At 35.2% G+C, this 25,798-nt stretch overlaps 1 protein-coding gene across 1 annotated transcript; it reads left to right on the top strand.

Moving 5' to 3' along the window:
- The first annotated feature begins 1,744 nt into the window (after nt 1–1,744).
- LOC144220675 (sulfotransferase 1E1-like) lies at nt 1,745–25,028 on the top strand. Its single transcript, XM_077750996.1, has 8 exons — nt 1,745–1,828; nt 8,736–8,897; nt 12,163–12,288; nt 13,440–13,537; nt 17,104–17,230; nt 19,369–19,463; nt 22,578–22,758; nt 24,648–25,028. Exons 2-8 carry the CDS (start codon nt 8,750–8,752, stop codon nt 24,758–24,760), a joined length of 888 nt encoding a protein of 295 aa, XP_077607122.1. The 5' UTR covers nt 1,745–1,828; nt 8,736–8,749; the 3' UTR covers nt 24,761–25,028.
- The last annotated feature ends 770 nt before the right edge of the window (nt 25,029–25,798 follow it).

Raw genomic sequence — 25,798 nt, 5'->3', positions numbered from 1 at the left:
CTTGTACTTGTATCTTGACTTTTTGGGTAAAAGATTATTTTTGGTAAAGAATAATGGAAGTCTCACAGATCCATATCATTAAAAAATAATAGGGGCACCTGGGTGGCTCAGTCGGTTTAGTGTCCAACTCTTTATCTCGATTCAGGTCATGATCTCATGGTTTGTGAGATCAAGCCCTGTGTCAGTCTCTGTGCCGACACCACAGAGCCTGCTTGGGATTCTCTCTCTCCTTCTCTCTCTCTGCCCTTCTGCTGTTCATGTGCTCTCTCTCTCTCTCTCTCAAAATAAATAAGTAAACTTAAATAATAGCAATAAAAAATTAACTTAAACTATGCCACAGGGTAAAAAATTATAGTCCAGATTAAATTTGTATATTTAATAATTAAGTGTTCTAACACATGCATTTTGTCTGATTCAAAAAATATAAAAATAAAATGATCAGCTACATCAAACCAAATAGTATAAAATCTAAATTTGAGTCTGATTACTCCTGCTGTACCTTGATTTTTTTTTTTTATCATGAAAAGCCTCATTTCTCAGAAATCACTCAATTGTTCTTTTTTTGTTTTGGTAGGCCTAGGTATGAGTGCCTTCTATAACTAAGGATTATGATTTTCTTAGCTTTTTACATCCCTTGCACACATTAGCCACTTTTATTCAGTTAATGTGTATTCAATGCATAGCCTGCTGGATGCCAGAAAGAATGTGATTACTGAGTGAAAACATTGTGTCTAAATTTGTTATGTAAGAATAAGGACGTGAGACATCTAAAGTTTAATTTCAGCACGGTGGAGTACGTGTTAAGGAGAATAGTGTAGGGTTTGAAGGTGACTCCAAAAGATACTCAGTTCTGTGAGTCATGGAAGTCCTTTCAGAGGAAATGCCATCTCATTAAAATCAAGAGACAAATGAGAAGTAATCGTGTTCAAAACTAATTGGCTTGTGTATTGATGAGGGTAGAGCAGTAGGAGCATGGAAGAATTTCCTCATCTGAAGACACAGCAGGTGCAGAGAGCTGCAAAGAAGAAAGGTGAAGGTTCTGGGGCTACACAAACCTTTGACCTTTTATTTTCCACATTCCCTTATCTAAATTCCATTGGTGTTAATGGTTAACTTTACGTTAAGCATGTGTTTGGGTGCAGAGAAAAGAAATTTTTTAAATAATAATTCAAATGTGAGTAACGTCTACATTCTTTCTTTAGCCGTCATCTGTTTTCAGGGCTGCTTCAGAGTTCAACACAAAGATCTTAAGCAGGAGGTGTTTTCCAATTGACCTTTTAGGACACAACCAGGTACTACAAAGCCTTCTTTGACAGGTCTCAGTAAACTGAGCTACGTCTCCTGATCCAGGGTCCTCACTGCCCTCCTGTTTTCCCCTCTCTTTTTCTTCTCTCACTCGTCCAGGAAGTTTATTGTTTTGAAGATCAACCTCATTTTATTATTTGTCAGTGAGTAAATAAAGGACTCCCCCTTCCAAGTTCTCNCCACTGATTTTTATTGGCAAATTTAGGACTTTGATTGTGAGCCAAGAATGAAAAATAACAGCAGAGGCTTTTTAACATCTCTGAATGGGCATGACTCTGGCTAAGTGCATCAGCTGGTATATATATATACATACTTGTGATGCTCCAGTGAATCACAGACTCCAGAAGGCCAAGCCCCTCAAACTAATCTCCGCCTCCTTCTCTGGCACAGAAAATAAAAGCTCCCCAGAAACATTCGAAATGCATAAGTGGTTTTCATCTTTTTTGGCAGCCCAAAACCTGAGTGGAGATTGAATAAAACTAAATTGGACCATCCAGTTTCTTTCCCAGGATCATCTAGACCGGTTTGTATTTTTATTACTATTACTGATATTCGTATTTAAATTTTAGATGAAGGAAGTTTAGGTGCAAATTATATATAACAAAACTGTTGAGAAAGGAAACATAGAGAGAATGAAGTCTATACTAATACTTTAGTTACTTAATAATGTAAATCATTTTAAAGTCTTCTTAAAACATTTGCTTGTCATTAAAAATAAATCTTGCCTTATGTAATGCTTTTCTGTTTAAATAATTTTAACATAAAACTACAGTATCATAGTTACTTTGTAAGTCTTGAATGCTGGGTATGTTCATTTCCTAATGAGGAAACAGAGCAAGCAGAGTAGAAATAGTTAAAATGAAGAGTGACTTCTTGTCTGGTGATCACTTCTGTAAAATACGTCAGAAGCAGTCTCATATTGCCATGGGCCTTGTAGATATTACCATTACATTTAAGTGAGAGCTATCAGAAAAATACAGCAGATATCCAAGTCCTTGGTAAATAATTGACAGGTAGATTTTCAGCAGCATAGTATCTATTTTGTCTAAGAGTCCTTAGCTGAAATTGAAGATCCCAGAGAGATTTGATCTAGCAATTAAATTTAACAAGTGTTTTTGAGTATCTGCTTTGTGACACAGTGCTGGGGCTGGGGTAGATTGATGAAGAAAGGATATTGTCTGCTTTCAGCCATTTTACCCAAATCCAAGTAAGTAGGAGATGATAAAGATTAAGTGAGCCCTATACATCTGCACTCCCTATGGTTTGCTCAACACTTAACACTGTGTCTGGGAATGAGGTAGATACTCACAGAGAGTATTTGCTGAATAAGAGGCAGATTAAGGGATGAAAGAGGGGAGGTTAGAGAAAGGAAGAAATAAAACAGGAAGAAAGGAAGAAAAGGAGGAAAAAAGAAAAATTCTTTCTAAATTCAATTGAATTTTTAAATCACAGTTTTAAGAATTTTTTTTTGTTGGTGTTTCTAAACCACAATAACCTTTATACTGAGTTAGAAAATAAAATTGAGGGTCACCTGGGTGGCTGAGTTGGTTAAGCAGCTGACTTCAGCTCAGGTCATGATCTCTCAGTTCCTGAGTTCGAGTCCCGTGTTAGGCTCTGTGCTGACAGCTCAGAGCCTGGAGCCTGCTTTTAGATTCTGTGTTTCCCTCCCTCTCTGCCCCTCCCCCCAATGCTCTGTCTTTCTTTCTCAAAATCAATAAATACTTTTTTTAAAAAAGAAAAGAAAACTGACAATTTCTAACTGAAATAAATCTTTTGAGAAAGAAGAGAGCAGCGAGAGTGTAAATCCATACATTGTGATATGAGATAATTTACCAAGTTAACAAGGAAAGGGATATGATTATATGCTTCTTAGTTGAATGCCGAGACCAAAATTGACAAAGAAGGGGCAGCCAGAAGTCTGCCATGGGCCGCATGATAAATCAGCCACTCGCAATCGACTGTGAGCCAGTTTCTGCAACCTGGCAGAACACCAAGAAAGTTGTTCACCTTAATAAACAAATCAATAGGTTGGGTAAGCAACACCTTTATACACATTTCTTCTGGTGAAAGATTTCTATATTTTGACAGCAAAGAAGGTTTAAGGAACAAGCTGATTTATTAACAAGATTGATTTTTCATCAAATTCTCGCAACCTTGGTGAGATTACATCTATCATACTTGAGACAGAGATCTTAAAAAGAGTTGGGTTTGCCAACAGGGTCTGGGATTTTTTTTTTTCCTCTTTAAGTAAAAACATGCAGGACCAGTGTTATTCTGTGGTTTCCAAAACATACGTTAAGCCATTCTTGAGTCAAAAACAAAGGAAAAACTTTTTTTCCGTGCCTCTCTTCTGCTGTGAAATCTGAGGCCAAAATGAAATAAATACTATATGGGGCTGTCTGAAAGAACTTCAGTGGAGTGAACACAGAGAAGTCACATTGTATAAAAGTCACATTGGACATTTACAGATTTTACTCTCTCCAGTGAGAAAATAGATTACTGATGATCAGTTTTGCCAGATAATTTTATATTTATGAAATATATTCTTGGAGATTTTGACAACACATATTTCTCCTGCTTTGTAAAGATATAACCACGTAATGTGTACTGTTTCTAATTTAGAAGGTCATAAGTGTCTGGCTCCTTGTCATGAGCAGGCTATTAAGGCACACTCGCAAATTATGTCTTTCCACAATGTCAGCTTTATTGAATCCTAAAGCAAGATTAATCTTGATCATAAAGCAAACTCGATGACATTGCACCATGTGATTAAATTTGGCTTCTTACACAGCAGAGAGACGACTGTAGGATACACCACACAGCAAACAAGGTAACAGAAGGGTGTAGGAAGTCAGTTAATGAACCTAATGCGAAGTCAGTCTGTGGGTGTGTAGTTGAGACAAAGCTTCAGGTCCGGGTCAGCTCCCAGCAGTTACCGCTTACTATATTCAAGCAGTAAAGGACCTCAGTTCTGTTCAGAGACCCACTGGGCAGAGCCCATAGTGACAGCTGCCTTTTTTTAAGTGGTCAGAGAAGGAAGGTCATGTCTAAAGAGTCTGACAGTTTGCTGCAAAAATCTTTCCCTTCTGAAAGGGATTTAATCGGTCTTGGGACCCCTGCAGACAGACCTCCTCTGCTTATGCTTGTTATTTGTTCTGGGTGTTCACTGATGCTGGTCCCAGTGATACTTGGTTGCAGTACCCTAAACGCTCCTGCCATCGCAGACACAGGCTCCTATGTGACATGAGAGACTCCATTTTGCTTTCTACAGTCCTCTATTATCATATGGATTTGACATAATAACAATATGGGCTTGTGCTTATTACGTACTTATAATGGGAATTTGTACTTCAGTTGAGATGAAATAATTTGCCAAGATCATACAATTTCATATAGCAAACTAGGACTTAAACAAGGTGGTCTAAGGGCACGTACGTGGCTCAGTCCCTTAAGCATCTGACTCTTGATTTTGGCTCAGGTCATGATCTCACAGTTAGTGAGTTTGAACCCCACATTGGGCTCTCCTCTGACAGCACAAAACCTGCTTGGGATTCTCTCTCTCTCTCCCTCTCTTTCTACTCTTCCCCCCCTCACACTCTCACTCTCTTGCTTAAAAAAAAAGAAGTTTAAAAAAGCAATTAAAAAATAAGGTGGCCTACACTCTTAAAACTATATTCTATTCTCTGTTATGTACACATTAATCATCTAAATTAAAATGAACATATAAACTTTTAAAACATGTATTTTTAATTATATGAGCACATGTAAATATTTAGGCAACCATACCAAACATAAGGCAAAATTGGACACATTTGATTTTATGAACAATAAACTTCTATACAATACTATTAAAAGAGTTTAAAGATTACTGGCATAAAATAGAAAAACATGGGGCACCTGGGTGATTCAATTGGTTAAGTGTCCAATCATGATGTCGTGTTCGTGAGCTCGAGCCCACATCGGGCTCTATGTTGACAGCGCAGAGCCTGGAGCCTGCTTCAGATTCTGTGTCTCTCTCTCTCTCTGCTCCTCCACCACTCACACTCTGTCTCTCTCTCTCTCTTTCAAAAATAAATAAATATTTTAAAAAGGTTAAAACAGAAAAACAACCCATATTTTCAATATAAAATCAACAATCAATTATGAGCTAAAAAATCAGTCAGTTAGGAAAAAGCAACACCCCTGATAGACAAAATGGATCAAAATAATCAATAAATTCATAAAGGTTGAAAACAAAAAGATGTTTTAAAATACCTCTGAAACTTCTAAAAACATGTATTTTCAATTATGAAAGATTACAACAAATAATTTCCAGTACTGGTGAGGATATGAGAATATAGACAATTTCATAGAGTGTGTAAATTGGTATAATTTTAGCAATTAAAAAATATTTAACAATATTTTACTAGATCATACCTTTTATTTTAGCAATATCATTGTCACTGTGAAGATCAGTGTGAGAGACATATACTCAGAGACATTCATTACAGTGCCACTTATATATTTAAAAAGTTAGGAAAAACAAGAATTTCCATCATTAAAGAATTATTTTCTATATTACTGCTATGTGTCATTTATAAGAATAAAAACAGAATTTATATATTAACACCAAAATGCTCACATTATATAGTGAAAAAATAGAGTATAAAATGAACATAAAATGTAATACAAATTAAATTAGATAAATAAGTGTATAGGTTTTATATATATTTAAATATTTGGAAGCATAAATATAGTGCTATTAAGAGTGATTATGTCTTTGGATAAAGAAGTCACTTTCATTTCCTTTATGTTGTTTAACTTTTTTTCACCAATCGTGTCAAAATAAGGATATTTTTGGCACCTGAGTGGCTCAATCAGTTAAGCATATGACTCTCGATTTTGGCTCAAGTCATGATCTCATGATTCATGGGATAGAGAGCCATGTGGGGCTTCATGTTCACGGTGTGGAGCCTGCTTGGGATTCTCTCTCTCCTCTCTCTGTTTCTCCCCGAGTTTGCTTACTCACTCTCTCTCTCTGACGCAAAAGAAAGAGAAAGAAAGAAAGAAAGAAAGAAAGAAAGAAAGAAAGAAAGAAAGAAAGAAAGAAAGAAAGGAAGGAAGGAAGGAAGGAAGGAAGAAAGAACCTATACATATGCATATTTACATGCATATATAAATATGTGCAGACTTGCCCTTCCTTGAGTAAGACAAATATGGTTTCTGTCTTCAAGGAGTCTGATGCAGGACAGGCTTAACCTAATTAATGACATCTGCTTTTTGATGTAATTTTATGACATATAAATAGGATTTTAAAATAAAACTTTTCAAATCTGGCACAAAGTAAGTGCCTAGGAAAGAACATCCATTTCCTTTTTCTGGTGGTTGTAGAAAGAAGAGATTTGCACTTTTTATAGAAAGCCAATTGGAAAGCTACTTTCATATTCAATCAATATTTGGATAGGTTCTGAAGGAGGGCAGTGAGCACAAAATTTGAAAAATAAGGGAAATGACAGGGACAGAGTCCATGGGATTAGTGCCAGGTGCTAGTGTTGGGGAGTAAGGAGGCAACATTTGAAAGTCTCCATCTGTAATGTGCAGGCTACAAATATAGTGGGGAAAACATGACTGGAAATAACCTTTAGATGTTAATGGTCTATTCACTTGGTTTGGTTTGTAAGATTTCTCTTCCTAAACTTTACCATCAGGTATTTCTTATTTTAGGTTAATCTGTTTGTCATGGTAATTGCAATTTCATTTTCTCTTTGTTTTTTTAAAGCGTATTTATTTATTTTGAAAGAGACAGAAAAAGAGCAATGGGGGGAACAGAGGGTGCAGAGAGAGAGAATCCCAAGCAGAGTCCGCACTGTCAGCATAGAGACAGATGCAGATGCGGGGCTCGAACTCAGAAATCGTATCATGGACTGCACCGAAATCAAGAGTCAGACACTTAACAGACTGAGCCACCCAGGTGCACCTCATTTTCTTTTTGTAATGCATTTCTCATGAATTGGGATTCTCTATATTGAAGGAAACACAATGAATGACTAAAAGAACTCCTACCTCCAGAAGGTTACTGTTATACCACAAGCTCTCTGAAAAAGACAGTAAAAGCCATAGCAGTTACAAATGTATAAATGTATCAGGCAGCTTTTTAGGCAAGGGTGATTCATCAGAGGGAGGTATATGCAAAATGACCTCCAAAAATCAAAGGAACTATGAAACCAAAGGAAAAGGCCAAGTCCAGCTTGAAAAGAAATGGTTTATTAAAAGGACTTATGGACAGAGGAGTATCTTGGGCCACACAAGATAAGGAGATCTCTTTAACCCCACCTTCCTTAATATTTGCTTTTGTAACCCTAGAGGCTAGGAGCACTGCTAGAGGACCATCCAAAAGGAGGATGTTTAAGAATAAATGTGTGTCATAGTCATGTCTCCAGAGCAGATCAAGGACATTTTGCCCCAAGGGTATACTTTAGGGTGGAGGGTGATGTGCTCAAGAAGGCTTCAGGTCATATTATGGTGGATTTGCATTAGTCTGGTTCACACCAATGAATAAAAAGGAAATCTAGGGAGGCTAATATCAAAGAAGGACAAATTTGTTGAGATAGTGTATCACACACTCAGAATGAAGAAGAAAAGATAGTAGAAGAAGTTGAGTCAATGAAAGAAAGTTTGCTTAATTAAAAATCCTATGACCAACCCTGAACACAAAATGTATTGTCATGGAATCAGGAAGTGAATTATCTGTGATAACCATCTTGTTTACCCTTATAAGTTTCAGACAGGTCATTCAATGGGAATTGACAAATTAGGAATGTGAGAGATATCAGAGGAATCTTCTATTCCCTCAGGAATCCATGTCTTCTGAATATCCATTACAGTTTCATTAACTTTATCTTCTTTTAAAGCATTTGAATTTTTTCATTAAATGAAACATATTCAGGAACTAATGTGGCTATCTGGCAATAGCTATTGAATGCGGCCATCAATCTTTACTGTTATTTAATGTATGCATAATTGAGAGTGAATATCTACCAAAATATCGTTGTATTTTTGAGCATCTTCATCTTTTTACATACCCCATCAATTTGTACAGAGAAACAGAAGGCTCTTGTGTTATCATTCATCATGGAATTTTTTATGTCCAACATTATGTGTAAATAGAATATAAATGCATAACATTACTTTTTATGTAGTTTTGAATACTTTATAGTTCCTTGTACTTTCTTACTCTTTTATATATTAGACTTACTTTCTTAATAGGATTAGAGATTCTTAAAGCACCAAGACTATATTATATATTTCTTCAATACGCCTTTTACCTTATATGCTCAATAGCTAAGAAATAGCTAGACGCCCAATAGAACCTCAATGTACAGAGCTATTATTATGTTAAAATATTTTAAAATACATATAAAGAGGAAAACATACAAATTTTTTTCTTTTAGTGTACCACTTTAAGATGGATTCTTCCAAATCTGAGGACTGTGAGTACTTTGGCATAATCCATGGAATTCCATTGTATAAAGAGTTTATAAAATATTGGAATGATGTGGAGACATTCCAGGCAAGACCAGATGACATTGTCATTGCCACTTATCCCAGATCTGGTAAGTTTCCTTATGTCAATGTCATTCTCTTTTCACCTAAAAATGACAAACCCACCTAGAATAGTAAATATTAACCTGTTCACTTCTTCCACACTCACTTTTCATATTAAAGATACCATAGTTTTGGGGAGCCTGGGTGGCCCAGTCGGTTAAGCGTCCGACTTCAGCTCAGGTCATGATCTCATGGTTCGTGGGTTCCAGCCCCACGCCGGGCTCTGTGCTGACAGCTAGTTCAGAGCCTGGAGCCTGCTTCAGATTCTGTATCTCCCTCTCTTCTCTGACCCTCCCCTTCTCATGCTCTCTCTCTCTCTTTCTCAGAAATAAGTAAAACATTAAAAAAAATAATAAAGATACAGTAGTTACACATAGAAAAAGTGGAATATCTTAGTTGTATTCTAAGAGGACACCCTGTGCCTATAACCTGAGTAGCACATTGACAGATGAGTATTCTTGGCCACTTTAGAAAATTATGTCATATACTAATGGGCCAAGAAAACGTGGTTTACCTATACAATGGAATACTACCTGGCAATGAGAAAGAATGAAATCTGGAACTTGAGGGTGTTATGCTGAGTGAAATAAGTCAGGCAGAGAAGGACAGATACCATATGTTTGCACATATAGGAGGATTAGGAAGAACTTAATGGAGGACCATGGGGGAGAAGAAGGGGGGAAATAGTGGGGGAGAGGGAGGGAGGCAAACCATGAGAGTCTCTCGAATGCCAAGAACAAACTGAGGGCTGATGTGGGTGGGGGGGAAGGGAGGTGGGTGATGGGCATGGAGGAGGACACTTGTGGGAATGAGCACTGGGTGTTATATGGAAATCAACTTGACAATAAACAATTAAAAAAAAAAATTATGTCATATACATGGATGAATATAGAATCATAGCTAAAAAGTTAAACTAACAACTGAGTTTATCTAATACCATTACTGTCATTGTATAAATGAAATATAAGGAATTTTTGCAAACTTTTAAAAAATTCTTTTTCAGCTAAATAGCTCTTTTTTTAAGGCTATCCCCCAAACTCCTTTTTTAAGCAACATCTTTTTTTTTTTTTTTCTGAAATTAGTTCACAGTTCTGGAGTTTTACAGTCATAAATCTTTAGAAATTTGGAAGATCTGATCCAGATGTCTCTGGTTGTTACATTTAAACATTTACATATGTTAAGCACCAAATATGTCTCACTCCATTGTTATCTTACCCTTCCGCTAGAAGAATTCTTCCAGAACACAATCCTGATAATCTTGCTCTCTTGCACAGTGTACATCATTGCCTTTCCAAAAGTTTTCAAAAGCTCAGACTTTTTAGTATGAACTACAAGGGATTTTATGCTTGCTGTCTGCTTGCCTCGGCAGCCTCCTCCCCACCCCTCTCTTTTCCAATTTAGGCTTTGTAATCTATTTCCAATTCTTTTCCTCACCACCTTACTATTCTTAAGTATCTGACTTTGGATTGGAAAAAGAAAAAAAGACACTTTGGCCTGGTAGAGCCCTTCTCTGCGTCACAAAACTGGTGAACTAATGCCAATAATGTGTTAAGGCTAAATTCAATTCTCATGTTGTCTTGAAGGCATTTCTTATTGGAACTCGCAGCAGCAGCAGCACACTGAGCACAGAACACTGCATTAAATGTTCCTCCTTTGTAGTCCTTTGAATTCCTGTACCCATCTGTATTATAGCATCTTAAGAAAAAAGAAGTGTTGTAATTATAAAGCATTTTTTCCAACCCTCAAAAGCACCTCTGAGCACTAGAAGGCAAAGATTAGATCTAGTCTTTTCTGTATACTCTGAACGGGGATTCAAGTTGAGGCATAAGAAGCTATCAGTAAAGTTTGTGACTAACCCGTGCTTGAGTATATCTTCTGTTAGTCAAGTCTCTCTACTTTTTTTACCTTTTTTTTCAAAATTAACATTTTTTTATTTTGGCACAGTATTTACAGATATCTGTTAGACAGAAAAGGTAGTCTAAATCCTCATGAAACACTAGCATAATGACCATATCTTACTTACGTATGTATTCTTGGCATTTAGCATAGTGACAAGCTTATACTCAATATATATGTTGAAAACAAGGAATGAATGAATGAATGAATTACACAATGAATGACATCTCCTTCCTCACATTATCCCAAAAAATGTAGGGACTATTTATTCTCACTGGCTTGCCTCTTCACTCTTTCTCCGCATGATTCTTCCTTTTCTGTTTTCTCATTTATTCAGTCAGCAAATATTTATCAAGTTCCTGCTATGTGTCAAGTGTAATATTAGCTACTGGGGATATAATGGTGAACGAAACACCTCTAATCTCTACCCTCTTGGGGTTTATAATCCAGTGGGAAATATAAATAAAGTGGCAGATACAATACAGTATGAAACCGCTTTGGGTGAAAGAAGTCCAATAGGCTATTGCAACAACATACAAAATGAGCACCTCACTTGGGGCTCCTAAGAGGTTTCTTAGAGTATACAAAGCAAAGCCATGAGAAGTTTAGCTCATAGAAGAGTGTTCCAGGCTGAAGGAATAGTACATACATGGATGTGGGAGACTCTGAGAGTATGCTTTCTCTCTGACTGCTTCAGCTTTTTCAGTTCTTCCTTCTAGCCCATCTGCATGTAGTCCATTTTTCAAGACATACCTGAAAGGTTTCCTCCTCCATACTCCAATAGTCATCTTTTCTTTCTTTGAATTAAGCTCAACATTCAATTGTTTATTATCTTCACTTGTATGACTTTAGTTACCTTAAACACATTTATTGTTTACTTGTCCTAGAGGTCAGGAACTATGTCCTATTCTTTTGTTTTTCCTGATAATGTTTAAATACAATGATTTCCCTGCAGGAAGGTACCATAGAGGTACCATTTATTGAGACTATTTTTGGGTCTTATAAGATTAAGTGTTAGAAGAAATATTTCTTCAGTTCTGTGACTATTCTTTTCTTTTAAAGTTTCTTTTTTTAAAAGTTTATTATTTTGAGGAGGGGGCAGGGGAGGGGCAGGGAGAGGGAGAGAGAGAATCCCAAGTGCAGAGCCAGACATGGGGCTCAATCTCACAAACCATGAGACCATGACCTGAGCTGAAATCAAGAGTCAGATGCTTAACAGACTGAGCCACCCAGGTTCTCCAAGTTCTGTGGCTGTTCTGACATTTTTCAAATAATATTGCACTGGTACCTTCCTACATTATCCAGCTATAAATCCACTACTTGCGTCAGCACCCCTGCATTGTCAGTGGGACACTAAGGTTTGTCTAATTTTTACAGGTACAACCTGGGTTAGTGAAATTATATACATGATCTACAAAGATGGTGATGTGGAAAAATGCAAACAAGATGTCATTTTTAACCGAATACCTTTTTTGGAATGCAGAACAGAAGAGTTGATGAATGGTAATACTTAAGTAGATTTTAGAAACTGTGTACATATATTTTAAAGTGTGGATCAAAAAAAGAGAGTGTAAGTAAGAGTGGCAACTAGTATTATGTCTTCTACATGGAGAGTACATAAATTTAAATTTAAATCTTGACAAAGTTTATGATGTAACAGTTGTCTGAAATAGAGTGGATAAGGATAGCTATTTTTATGCCTTCACTAGAGCCTGGTAATATGTAAGCATTTGTCCCTATACGGCTGAATGTGATAATACTTTAAACCCTAAAATAAATATGTAAATATTTCAAGGATATAACCAAAAGGATATTCATCACAGGTTCTTCTCATATTGTGAGAAATTAGAAAAACTTAAGTGTTAATGAAAAAAGGAATAGCTTATTGTGATATAATAACACTGTGAAATCATTAAAAAATTAGGATGACTTATGTTTCTTGTAGTTTCAGTATAATATACTGAGGAAAAAGTCAATTAGAAGATACTGAAAATTCCATCTGTACGTGTGGTATTTAGATGGCTCTGAGTCTGGGCATATAGATATACAGTTGACCCTTGTACAATGCTGGGGTTAGGGATGGTCACCCCTCACACAATAAAAAATCTGCATGTAACTTTTGACTCCCTCCAAATTTAACTACTAATAGCCTATTAGAAGCTTAAATCAGAAGTCTTGCCAATAATATAAACAGTCATTTAACACATATTTGTATGTTATACATGTATTATATACTGTATTTTTACAACATAGTAAGCTAGAGAAAAGCAAATGTTATTAATAAAATCCTAAGTAAGAGAAACCACATTTGTAGTACTATACTATAAAAAAATCCATCTATAAATCAACCTAGGCAATTTGAACACACGTAGTTCAAAGGCCAACTGCATTTACATGGAAGGCTGCTCACCAAAATATTAATACTTATTTTTCCAACATGGTGAAATTTTATGTTATCTTGCTTTTTTTCTCTATGATTTCCTCTTTGTGAACTTCTGTCATAGTGGGTATGTATTATTATTACTATGAATGCAATATAGAATCTTAAAGTTACTTCTATTTTAATATCAATAAAAATAAAAATATTGATAAAATCCACATAAATATTTGTAATTTTGGAAGTTGTATATAACCTTTCACTTTTTAAAAATCAGGAGTAAAACAACTAAAAGAGATGGCATCTCCTAGAATCGTGAAGACTCATCTGCCAGCTGACATTCTTCCAGCCTCATTTTGGGAAAATAACTGTAAGGTAACCAGAGTCTAGTATTCTTAAAACTTCATCCACATCAGGGAACCTGGGCAGCTCGAGTTGGTCAAACATCTGACTTTGGCTCAGACCAGGATCTCACAGTTCGTGAGTTTGAGTCCCGCACCAGGCTTTCTGTTGTCAGTGCAGAGGCTGCTTCAGATCCTCTGATTACCTCTCTCTGCTCCTCCTCTGCCTTACGCTGGCTTTCTTTGTCTCAAAAATAAACCAACATTTAAAAAAAGTTATCCACCTCAAAATAATTTTAGAATGATCAAGCCAGGTAACATCTTGTGTCTTGTATACATTTGTTTATTTGTTCTTTCATGGAACCTACAGATATTTAATAAATATGGATTAAGGTCAGTATAGTTAGAGTCTAGATTTCAACTCCAACTCTAGAGGTGATTTGGAAAAAAACAGGTAAACTCCAAGCCACAGTTTCCTTATCTGCAAGAGGATAAAAATAACATCTTCCTCGTGAAGCTATTCTAAGGATTAAATGAAATAATGCTTGTTAAGTGCTTAACACAGTCTCTAGTATATTATAAAAATTTGATAAATGGTAACCACTTTTGTATTTGTTACTACTGATTGTATTGAATGTATTTCTTTTTGCAAACTATTGTACTTGGCATGTTGAGGCATTCAAGTGAACTAGAAAAAGATAAACCAGACAAGTATTATATAATGATTATTTACTGAATGCCTGTTGTGTGCCAGCAATATAACGATTAATAAGACATGTGCAAGCTTTGTCCTCATGATCACATGGTCCACTTGGGGAAAAGGAACAAATAAACAGATAATGCAGGAGGTGTCACCGGTCAAGTAAGAGAATTCTAGCCCAGATATTACAGTAAGAAGGATATTCAAGAGCAAGTAACATCTCAGCTGATGTTGAAAAGATGTATAGGAGTTAGTTGCCCACAGGCAACCCCTGTGGTGATCTGAAACAAGGTCATTTTAGTTGCTAGGTTGACTATACACATTGGCTGGGTAAATGAAGGGAGATAAGCTAGGGCTTGATCACAACAGACACTGAAGTTAAGTCAGGAATCTTGGACTCTTTCATGGGAACAAGGAGTTACAGACATTTTGAGTGGATGACTGACATGATCAGTTTTGTTTTTTACAAAGAATGATACATGTAACCCTAAAACATTACATCTTGGATCACTGATGTTTCTCAAGACCATTCTAGCTTTCTTTAGGATGTACTACAACCCTGTTTGCTACACATAGGAAATACCAAAGCACTATATGCAGCTGTAATAACAAAATAGGGGGTTTATCACAATCAGGAAACATTTCTATTTTGTACTCTAACATTAGCTGCTGTATTTGACATTTCTCTAGAGATCCATGGTCCAAAATTCCAAACATTCTAATGTTTATTTGTTCTTTTAATTTTTATCAAAAGCAATTCTAGATGGAGCACGTACATCCTGCTGACATCATTCATTACATAAAGTTTCCCTCATTAGACTGTGTATATATTTTCCAGGAGATATGCAATCACCATTTTTTTCCCAAGAGATTTGACTAAGTTACTTCTTTTTCCTTTGGAGAATGGGTTGTAGCCCCTTCAATTCTCAAATGAAAATAGATACAATACATTTACAACAGTCTTAGTCTTCACCAAACTGCTTAGCATTCACAAAACTGACTATCATCTCAGACATCAACCAAACAGTTAGAAGAAATCATGCCCTGAGTATTTCTAGGGTAATTCACTGGGGGACAAGCAGATAGATGGATTGGGACTCTTAGTAAAAGTGTAATTGGAGTGATAAACCAGAAGCTAAAACAGAATTTTAAAAAGTGAGGGGAAAGGGGGTCAAACTAATAGATAAGAGAAACATTGAGGACAGTAAATTTAAGAACTTGGAATTGTTGCAGGACAGGTATATTGAGAAAAACTGATAAAGAAGAAGGAAGGAGTAGGCCTTTCTTGGAAGAAAACATGATACCCCATAATAAAGCTTCAGCAGTGAAACCTTTAGGGTGCTGACAAGATTCAGCATAAAGTGCTCAGCCATGGTAAACTAAAAGTAATGATCAATGAATACAAGAACCTAGTGAATTAGATGCTTCGTGCATACAGATACTAAAGTTACACTGGATGATGACAAGATTAGGAGTGGAGAATAATACAATGAGGCAGATGTTCACATTTTCAGTTAAAGTGAGGAAATGAACCTAAGCTTTAGCTGAGAGAGGTATGAACTGAGTATCACAGGAACAGGAGTTGTTCAAGGATAGGATTTTAAAATGGATTATCATCCCAAGAGAATTGTGGGTAAACTAGCAACTTTGACTTGACAGTGAGGCAGGCAAAGTTCTATCTTCAAGAAAGCCTAGATTTCCCTCCAAGACAGGAATAGCATGTGTGGCAAAAACTTTGGGGGTATAGAATAGTATCTGTTAACATGAAGATAAGAAACAAACTACAGAAATTTAGGGGAAGAGGGATTGCTATTGTTACCCCTGTCCCCTACCTGGGAAAATAAAAAGCCTCATGGAGACCTGGAACCAAGCTTCAAATATGGGTAGTATTTTGAAATTTAGAGAATACTCAAGACAGAGAGAACAGCCTGAAGAAATGCAAGGGGTAAAAATGTGAAGTAAATTCATGGATATAGTGGCAATGAGTTCCATTCAACTAATATGCAAAAAGCAAGGAGAGTATTAAATTAGATTGGAAAAGGTCAATATGGCTAATGATAGCTTTCGTAAGAAAAGAAAATTCACTTTTTTTGGTAGTAATTGGATATTTTTTCTAGCAGGGTCTTAAAAACAAGAGCCATATTTCTTAGAATATACTGCAAGAATTCTTTAAAAATTGTTTGCAAATGTAGAAACTTGAAGTTAAGTCAAGTTATTGAGCCCAGTCAAATCCAGTAAACAGTGGAGAGCCATGAACAGCCTTCCCTGATGGCAATGTTCAGGTGCCTGAGGGCAGAAGTGGAAACCAAAGGGATGCTGGAGTTTACTTTTGCAGATCTTTTCCTGCAGCGCTGAGTACTGGATCTAGAAGAGACCATAAAAATTGAACACAACTCACTTGCTTACTGGATAGAAAATTTAGATCCAAAACTGGTGCTTTGCACAAGATGATAGAACTTTTTAGTGCCAGATTGGCAACTAAAACCAAGGCTTCCTGGCTGCTCTTTCCAATTGGTGTTTCTTCTACATGTAGTAGAGAAATTCAACAGGATGTTGGTGAAGATTACATTTTCACCGAGATCAATGTGCATTTGATCAATTTGATCAATGTATACCCCCATTAAACATGTTTGTTCCCTCCAAGACTGCATGAAAAACTGCATCTGTGACATTAAAATGAGTTATTATATGAGACAATGGCATACAAAATAAAAAGTGAGAAAAGGCATTTAACAACTGTGCAAAAGATGCTTTCACTTCAGGCTATTGAAGAATTTTTCTTCTTTATAATTTTATATACTTTATGATGGTTATGTTCATAGTTGAAAGCGTAAATGCTTCTTGATGAGACTATGTTTGAAAAAATTCAAGTGACTTAATATACAATGTCATCTTTTTAGATGGTCTACGTTTGCCGGAATGCCAAAGATGTGGCTGTTTCTTTTTATTATTTCTTTCAAATGGTAACTTCTCATCCAGATCCTGGATCTTTTGGAGAGTTTGTGGAGAAATTCATGGATGGACAAGGTAAGACACCTCTTTACTTGGAATTCTTTCAAGGTAAATGATACAAGACAAATGACATCTCTGAGAAAACATTTTTGTTGTCTGTTGTGGTCTGCTATCTTCTCTGATCCTTAATTAAAACACAGAAATTCTAGAAGGCTTTGAACTCCAGAGCAAGCATAGGGTTTCCAGATGCGGATGGAAAATTGTAGAATCTGGACACTCCAGTTCAGTGCCTAAAAATAAATATATAAAAGTGTGTTTGGATGGAGGTAGCCATTTTCCTCTCTAAGACTGAGGTTCAGTGCCCAATTCTCCCCCATATCTTTTTATTAGAAAAGTATTTCATAGCATTACAACTCTATTCAATAAGGGGGCAAAGAAATAGAAAAGAGAGAATGCCCATTTGTTTCTAAGGAAAATTTCAAGTGCTTTGTGGGGTGAGAATTTACAAAGAAGTCTGAATATCTACAAAGTTCTTTTTCTTTTCACCCAGGGTACAGTTTGAATGTTTCAACTAGATTTCTCAAGAGTCATTCAGCAGAAATTCTGGGAAATTTTACCTTTTTATTAAATTCCAGACTATGGTAACTATTTAAATTTGATGAATAAAGGATTCAGGAGAGCCTACTACTATCCAAAGAAGGCCATTCTGATCCTTTAGTAATAATTGCAAAAAAATGATAATAATGTCTTTGTACCCATAGAAGATAATACTGACTCAATAAAACTAGAACATATGTACTTTATGTTTGTTGCTGTATTTTGGAAAAAAGCTAAACCATCACAAATTAAACATATGTCTCAAGATGGTCAAAACCCACATTCTAAGTCAGAGAAAAATAATGTTGTACCTCTGCAAATTGGATGAATAAGATCATCCAATATTCCAATTATATTATATATATATATCACATATATATAATTATACAATATTTTCTGTTAAGAACAATTGTCAGTAGAATCAAAGGACAGAAATGGTAGACAATGGCAATGCAAAGCAGAATACTTTGACTCACATAGCATTATATTATTCTGTCAGCTTTTTATTGGGTGAGACACTGGGATATGTATGAGGCAAGAAAAAGGAAGAGATGGAGACCACTTTTAAGCATATCACATCATTCTCAAAATGTTCTAACTTTTTGGGGGTACCTGAGTGGCTCAGTTGGTTGGGCATCCAACTTTGGCTCAGGTCATAACCTTGTGGTCTGTGAGGTGGAGCCCCTCATTGGGCTCTGTGCAGACGGCTTGGAGTCTGGAACCTGCTTTTTTGTCTCCCTCAATCTCTCTGCCCCTCTCCTGCTTGTTCTCTTTCTCTCTATCTCTCTCTCAAATAAATACGCATTTTAAAAAGTTAAAAATAATCTTCTAACTTTTTAAAAAATATTTTTATTTATTTCTAGGAGAGAGAGAGAGAGACAGCGTGAGCAGGCGAGGGTCAGAGAGAGAGGGAGACACAGACTCCGAAATAGACTCCAGGCCCTGAGCTGGCTGTCAGCACAGAGCCCGACGCGGGGCTCGAACCCATGAACCATGAGATCATGACCTAAGCAAAAGTCGGACGCTTAACCGACTAAGCCACTCAGGCGCCCCTAATCTTCTAACTTTTAAAAAGTGAAAATAACACTAAGAGTCCGTAATAAAACACCCTTACCGTATAAATTGCAAAGAATATAATAAAAAATTATATAGTTACAAGCTTTAGTTGTCAAAGCTAGTTTATAAGTGGCAAATTTGCAACCTTGACTGAATTCTGATTATAAGGTCATTAATAGTTTCACTAATTCATCTCCCTTCACTGACAACTTGATTCTACACACACACACACACACACACACACACACACACAGACATACACACTTCAAAAATGCTCGTATAAACTCTGAATCAAGTTAATGGGATAATTAACTGTAATCCATGTCATAAACCATGTCATAATGTTGAAAATTTAGAATGTATTTCTGTACATGGACTATTCAACATACTCTGCCTCTCTTGCTGCAGAGAAATTTGCTCAAGATGTGTGACTGACCTCTAGTTTTCATTCAATGATCATTTATTCATATTTATGTGTGGCTACTATTGTTTGAATACTCCTTTTCAAGCTTTATAAAAATGATAGTATGCTCTTACATTGCTTTTATGTCTAACTTTAGTGCCGTATGGTTCCTGGTATAAACATGTAAAATCTTGGTGGGAGAAGAGGAATAATCCACGTGTGCTTTTTATCTTCTATGAAGACCTGAAGAAGGTGAGAAATTGAAAACATATGGGATATTGTACACCTGAGACTAATACTGTATGTTAACTAACTGGAATTAAACACTTTTTAAAAAAATTTTAATGCTTTATTTCTGAGACAGAGAGAGAGAGAAAGAGAGAACATGAGCAGGGGAGGGTCAGAGAGAGAGGGAGACACAGAATCTGAAACAAGCTCCAGGCTCTGAGCTGGCTGTCAGCACAGAACCCAATGTGGGGCTCGAAACCATGAACCTCGAGATCATGACCTGAGCCGAAGTTGGACGCTCAACTGACTGAGCCACCCAGGCGCCCCTAAAACATATGAGCAACTTAGTAGTTTCTAAAATATTAGCATTTGACAAGACTCTAGATACAAAAATATGTCTTTAAATAGATGATGCAAGTACCTCCAAAGGTTATAATAATCCAGATACATTAACACAGATTTGAAGCTATTAAATAAAACTCTTCTATGAATAAATATATTTAAACCAAGTCTCAAAAAATTACCAAAGATAAAATTTGAAAAAACTGGAGTTCACAAAACAACAACACACACACACACGCACAACAGCACATAAGGAATCACAATGGACAAGAAGTGTCAACTGGTCAACTGCCTCCAAATGTATAGGTGTTGAAATTATCAGGTAAACCCTATAAAACATTTATGTTTAATATATTTAAAGAAATAAAAGAAGGAAAATATTTTACAAAGAAAGAAGAGGTTACTAAAATTGACTCAGCAGATTTGAAAAAAATAGCAAAATAGAATTTCTAAAATAATTTTTAAAAATTATAAGAAATGGTTTATATAACTGATAAAACATGGTTAAATAGTGAGTTAGTGAAATGGAAATGGAGCAGAGGAAATTAGGTAGAATGTACCACAATGAGATGAGTAGAATACTTTAAAAATAGAGTAATGGATATATAGGATAGTGATACGGTCCCACATCTATTAACTCAAACCTCCAGAAGAAGAGAATAAACAGAATGTCAGAGGAGCAATATGCAAAAGTATGATGATCTCAAATTTCCTCATAATGTCATTCATTTCAACTTCATTAGTAATCAGAATAATGCAAAATAAAAGTCACTATGGGATGTATTTCACACACCAAACTGACTACAATTAACAAGTCAGTTAATGTGGATCATTGAGAAGTACCACATTACTGATAGAAGGATAAGAAGATACATAAACTATGGAAACAATTTGTCATTATCTAAGAAGGGCAAACAAACATAATTTAATGCCCCCAAATGCCTGCAGTAGATATATACTCTTGAGAAACTCTGGTTTGTGTATATTGGGTTATAGGTACAAAAATCTTCATAGCAGCATTCTCCCTAACTATAAAAATTAGAAACAACCCCAATATACATAGACTCAAGAATCATGATGTATCCTATTGTCCTACAATTAAATATGACATTGCAATGAAAAGGAGTAAATATCAACTATGCACATCAATTGGGCAAAACCAAACATATATTGTCTATGGATAATATGTGTATGTTTGAAAACTATGAAGTAAGGTACAGGATTGATTAGATCAGTTCTAGGGCAGTAGGTTTTATGTTGGTGTTTTTTGTTGTTTATGGGAATAGAGAGTGGAAAGAATGAAGCTCAAAGCCTGCAAATGGAAGAACTCCAGAAATTTTGAATATTCTATTCTATAAGTTGAGTAGTAGGTTGACGCACAAATGTATACAAATAATTTTTGTGAAGATAGACAAATCCTGGGTTTCTTTATTAAAAGAAGAGAAATGTCTTTTCTTCTCTCATTCTTTATTAGCACCAAAAAAGCCGTCAATAATCGTTTCTTGCTCACACCTTTGCACAATTATTAAACTCTATGTTGCAAAAATTCTAGAGTTATGTTTATTAGAAGAAATTTAAGATAAAATCATACATAATATTTTAGAAACTGAAGTGTTATTTCTTTATAGAATTTAACACTATAACAAATTTGAATGAGAAACAAGCACAATATGTAGTTTATTATACTAATATTGTGCTCTATAACTAGAATATTAAAGAGAATAAATTTAAAATTTGCACAAAAAATATTAGCTAATCTAACCATTTCAATCCCCTCCCATGTCTATGTTCATTTATTCTCTATTTTGGTCGATAATGACCATGTTGAAGTCTCCTCTATATCTGAATCACTAAGAAGCCTAAGAATTAATAAATTAGTTTTCCTTTGTCTCTACAATGTATCAAATAGAAGGAGAATAAGATATATTAACATTATATACAGATATACAAACTTTTTTGGTAGAAGACAGACAAGTAAATAAAATTATGAGAATAAAGAGTTATATGGGAATTTACAGGAGCAAAAATAGGGTCATCTCACTCAAATTGGAATAGTCAAGGAAATTATCCCAAAGAAGGTGATACTTGAACTGAAGTTTGACAGGCAAGCTGTAATTTGTAGGACAGAGAACTTGAAAATTGCATTCTTTGTAAAGGGAACTCTACACCAAAAATAAGCATTATAGCCAGTATTGCAAATAGTTACATTGAATGACTTAGCTGGACAGTAGGGCACGCTGTAAGAGTGACATAGGGATAGGGGTGTTCGTAGCTATGGTTCATATATACATCTGATGTTCCATGTTGAATATGTGAGTTTTTATACTTTTTCTTAATCTTTTTGGTTACTTTGCTTCTCAGTATGTACATCAATAAGTTAGAAGAAAAATGAAACAGTGTACATATTTTCAGCCCCAAACTTAATCTGTCATAGAGGACTATAGTCTTTGAAAGTGTATATTCATATTATTAGATAATAGTTATTGAGCATATGCTAAGTAAGCATCATAGACTACAATAAATATTTTATAAACATCATCTCATTTAGTTGATTCTAACAATCTTTGAAGTATCTTTTATATCTACATTATGGATAAGGAAAATTATGCCTAGAGAAGTTAAAAAAAATTCCACTTCTCCAAGAAGTTTTTTTTTTTTTTTTTTCATTTGGAGCCTAATTTGAAGCCAATATCAGGAAAGGGGTGCTCTCTCTCTCTTTCTCTCTCTCTCTGTCTTAATCCAAATAGTAATGTATTTAACTTTAGTAACTGAAGTTTCAAAATATTTTTTCTCTAGGAAATCAGAAAAGAGGTGATAAAAGTGATACAATTTCTGGGAAGGAAGCCATCAGAGGAGCTTGTGGACAAGATTATACAACATACTTCATTCCAGGAGATGAAGAACAACCCATCTACCAATTATACAGTGCTACCAGATGAAATCATGAACCAAAAAATTTCTCCCTTCATGAGAAAGGGTGAGATAGTCCTGCAATTTGCCTTGATTGCTATAAGAAGTCACAGGTTGAAATAGTTACAGGCAAACACCCGTTGAAGTTATTTCTCCTGTGAACCCAGCTTGTTTTCAAGACTGTTTTACATTTGAGTAATCTTTTTATTATGTTATCAAGTCTAAAGAGCCATTAAAACATTAGTACTTCTGTTGCTACTACTACTACTACTACTAAATTGCTACTACTTGCTGCTTACTTAGTATATGCAGCATATGAAGAATGGCCAGCAGCCACCCCAGCCTTAGTACTGGCACTAATACCACACCCTACTCGCAATCATTTATAAAACCTGTGTTTCTTGGTGCTGCGGCATGTACATTATATAAATGTATATGATTTAAAAATTCTAATTCTCTTTAAATTCAAACCAGACATTCAAAAGGAAACTTCTCTGTTACCTCACTTTGAGATGAGGAAACAAGCCTAGAACAATGAGCCTTGCCTTGACCGAGTGGCAAACATTTTTCAAGACCAAGTGGCAAATATCCAAACTCATCAAACTGTACACAAAAAAATGTATAGTTTTTGTATATCAGTTCACCTCATTAAGATTGTTTTAAAGAGATTAAGTTTCAAAGCACTTGTGGTAAGTACAGCTTTGTTTAACCAAAAACATCAAAATACAATGAGGTGACATTCTATTGAGAGGAGGAATTGTCTGATGAGATATGGTCAGTATATAAACCCAAAGGCATGTAGAGTATGCAGAGTATTGGGACACTGGCCTTACTGATATGTGAAACATAAACAGGATAGAGAAAATCTTGCTCTTTGAACTAAACTTTCAGTGAGAGGGCCGGGTATTTAAAATAATAGGAACAACAAAGCTGCCACTGGCACCAACAGACAGCCCCGGAAAAGAGAGTTAACATATGGATGATATTTTCATTGTTTAGTTCTCAGATTATCTCAGTCTTTTTAGTCATAGTGTCCATGTGTATTTTTAAGATAAAATAATGGACTTAAAATAGTAGTCATGCTTGTAAAGGGCTGCACACTGCTATAACCTCAGACCCTACTCAATTCTCAGGACACATTTTCTATCTTTAGCGGTTATTTAATTGTGAAAGTTTAGACTTCCCTGAGCTAAGGGGACAAGGGAACTACTAATTTAAAATACTCCTTCTGCCAGGGGAGTATAGGATGTAATGGAAAACAAAAGGGCCTGCTAGACTTGCAATAACAGAAGTCTGGGAAATGCTGAGAATAGTAACTATCAGTGGCAGCAAAAATTGAGTGGAAGCAAAGGATATGAAGAAACTCTGAATATGAGTATAGAATTAGACTCGGTTGAGGGACAACTTCTGAATTTATGCCTTGGATACCTGCTGTGGTCATTAATTAGGTTATGAAAAAGTACACAAAACAGTTTTGTGGGGAAGAAAATGAATTTAATTTTGAACTTGTTGAATTTGAGATCCTTGTATGGAATCCAAGTGGCAATATCAGATAGGCAGTTGGATACGGAGACATAAGCCTGTATTTGAGTTTTATTATGAAGATGGTATTTCATATCTTGGGAGTGGATAAAACATAGATCTCATCTAAGGAGCGCCAGCATTTCAGAGGAAATTGTAGGAGAAAAAATTAAAGAAGCACAAGAGGGAAGAGTCAGAGAAATAAATTGGGTTTTGTTCATTTGTTTTTTTAACAATCAGGACAAATCTTTCTTTGCTCAAATGTGTGTGCGCACGCGCGTGTGTGTGTACTATTTGTGGTAAAATTTTATTCTTATAATTGAAGATTATAAGAATAAATTTTGATTAGGTGTTAATGAATATCATAAATGTTAGAAAATGGCATGATTCTGGCTGGAAATCATAATATTTACTATGTTTTCTCTTTTGTTATAGGAATTACAGGAGACTGGAAGAATCACTTTACAGTGGCACTGAATGAGAAATTTAATATACATTATGAGCAGCAAATGAAGGGGTCAACACTGAAGTTAAAAATTGAAATCTAAGAAGGGTTTTCTTAATACATCTGAGATTAAAGCCTTCTTCTCATCGTTCTTCACTTTTTTCAAATTTTGGATTGGTAGAGAAGGAATCATATGAAGGATCATGATCAGATTCACATGATTATTGAAATGTTCATATCAAAACAAGATTTTTTTCTACGCTATGATCTTTTTTGTTTTCTTTCTTTTTCTTCTTTCTTTACAAATATTACACAAATATATAATCTATAAATTACTACACATCTATGATCTATGTGCATGATGTAGGAAAACACAGCTTAAATTGTTGAATTAAAAATAACCAAACATTTCAAATTCTTTATATTTATGGCTGCTTTTTTTCCATTTAGTAGTATCTTTAGTATATACATATACTTATATACATATATATGCATAAATATATATTAATAACTGTGCATGGACTTTGAAGACCTTGGGAGAAATAAACTAAAGAATAAATAACATTTGGAGGCATAACTATACCTACTATTTCCTTTTTTATTTTCTTTTAGTTTCTGTGAAATGGCTTAATTTGGCATTTATCTTAGTCTTATATAAGTTTTAGGCAGAACTGGACTGATTTCCAAATGTCTATAAATAATCTCAATGAGTGTTTATTTATGCTTGAATGTCTTTAGCTCATTTGAAATATTTATTTTCTAGAGGTCATTCTGCCCTATATATACGATGCAGTGAATGTAAGCTCTGTACTATAAAGTCTTAAAGAATGTGATATTTGCCAGGAAAACAAAACAAAAACAAAAATAAGAAAAGAAGAATTATTATTTTCTACTTAAACAATGTTGTCTTGGCTTATATCTCTTATTTTTCCATATTTTATTGATGATTTTTTTCTATACCATGTCTATTATAACACTCAGTGCCTCCTTTCTCTAAATCAGAAAACACACAAGATCATGAAAAATTCACTATATGCCTTTAGTAAAATATTACATCTTTAATTGCTAACTTAAAAGTTCAAATCTAGGGATAAATTGATATGGTTTGTGTTCCTACTCTTTGGGGGAAAGTCTAGGGATT

This window comes from Crocuta crocuta, unplaced genomic scaffold, assembly GCF_008692635.1.
Source record: "Crocuta crocuta isolate KB4526 unplaced genomic scaffold, BGI_CrCroc_1.0 scaffold1, whole genome shotgun sequence".
NCBI lineage: Eukaryota > Metazoa > Chordata > Mammalia > Carnivora > Hyaenidae > Crocuta > Crocuta crocuta.
The sequence above is the reverse complement of the archived record's forward strand: the minus strand, read 5'-3'. Positions and strand labels throughout refer to the sequence as shown.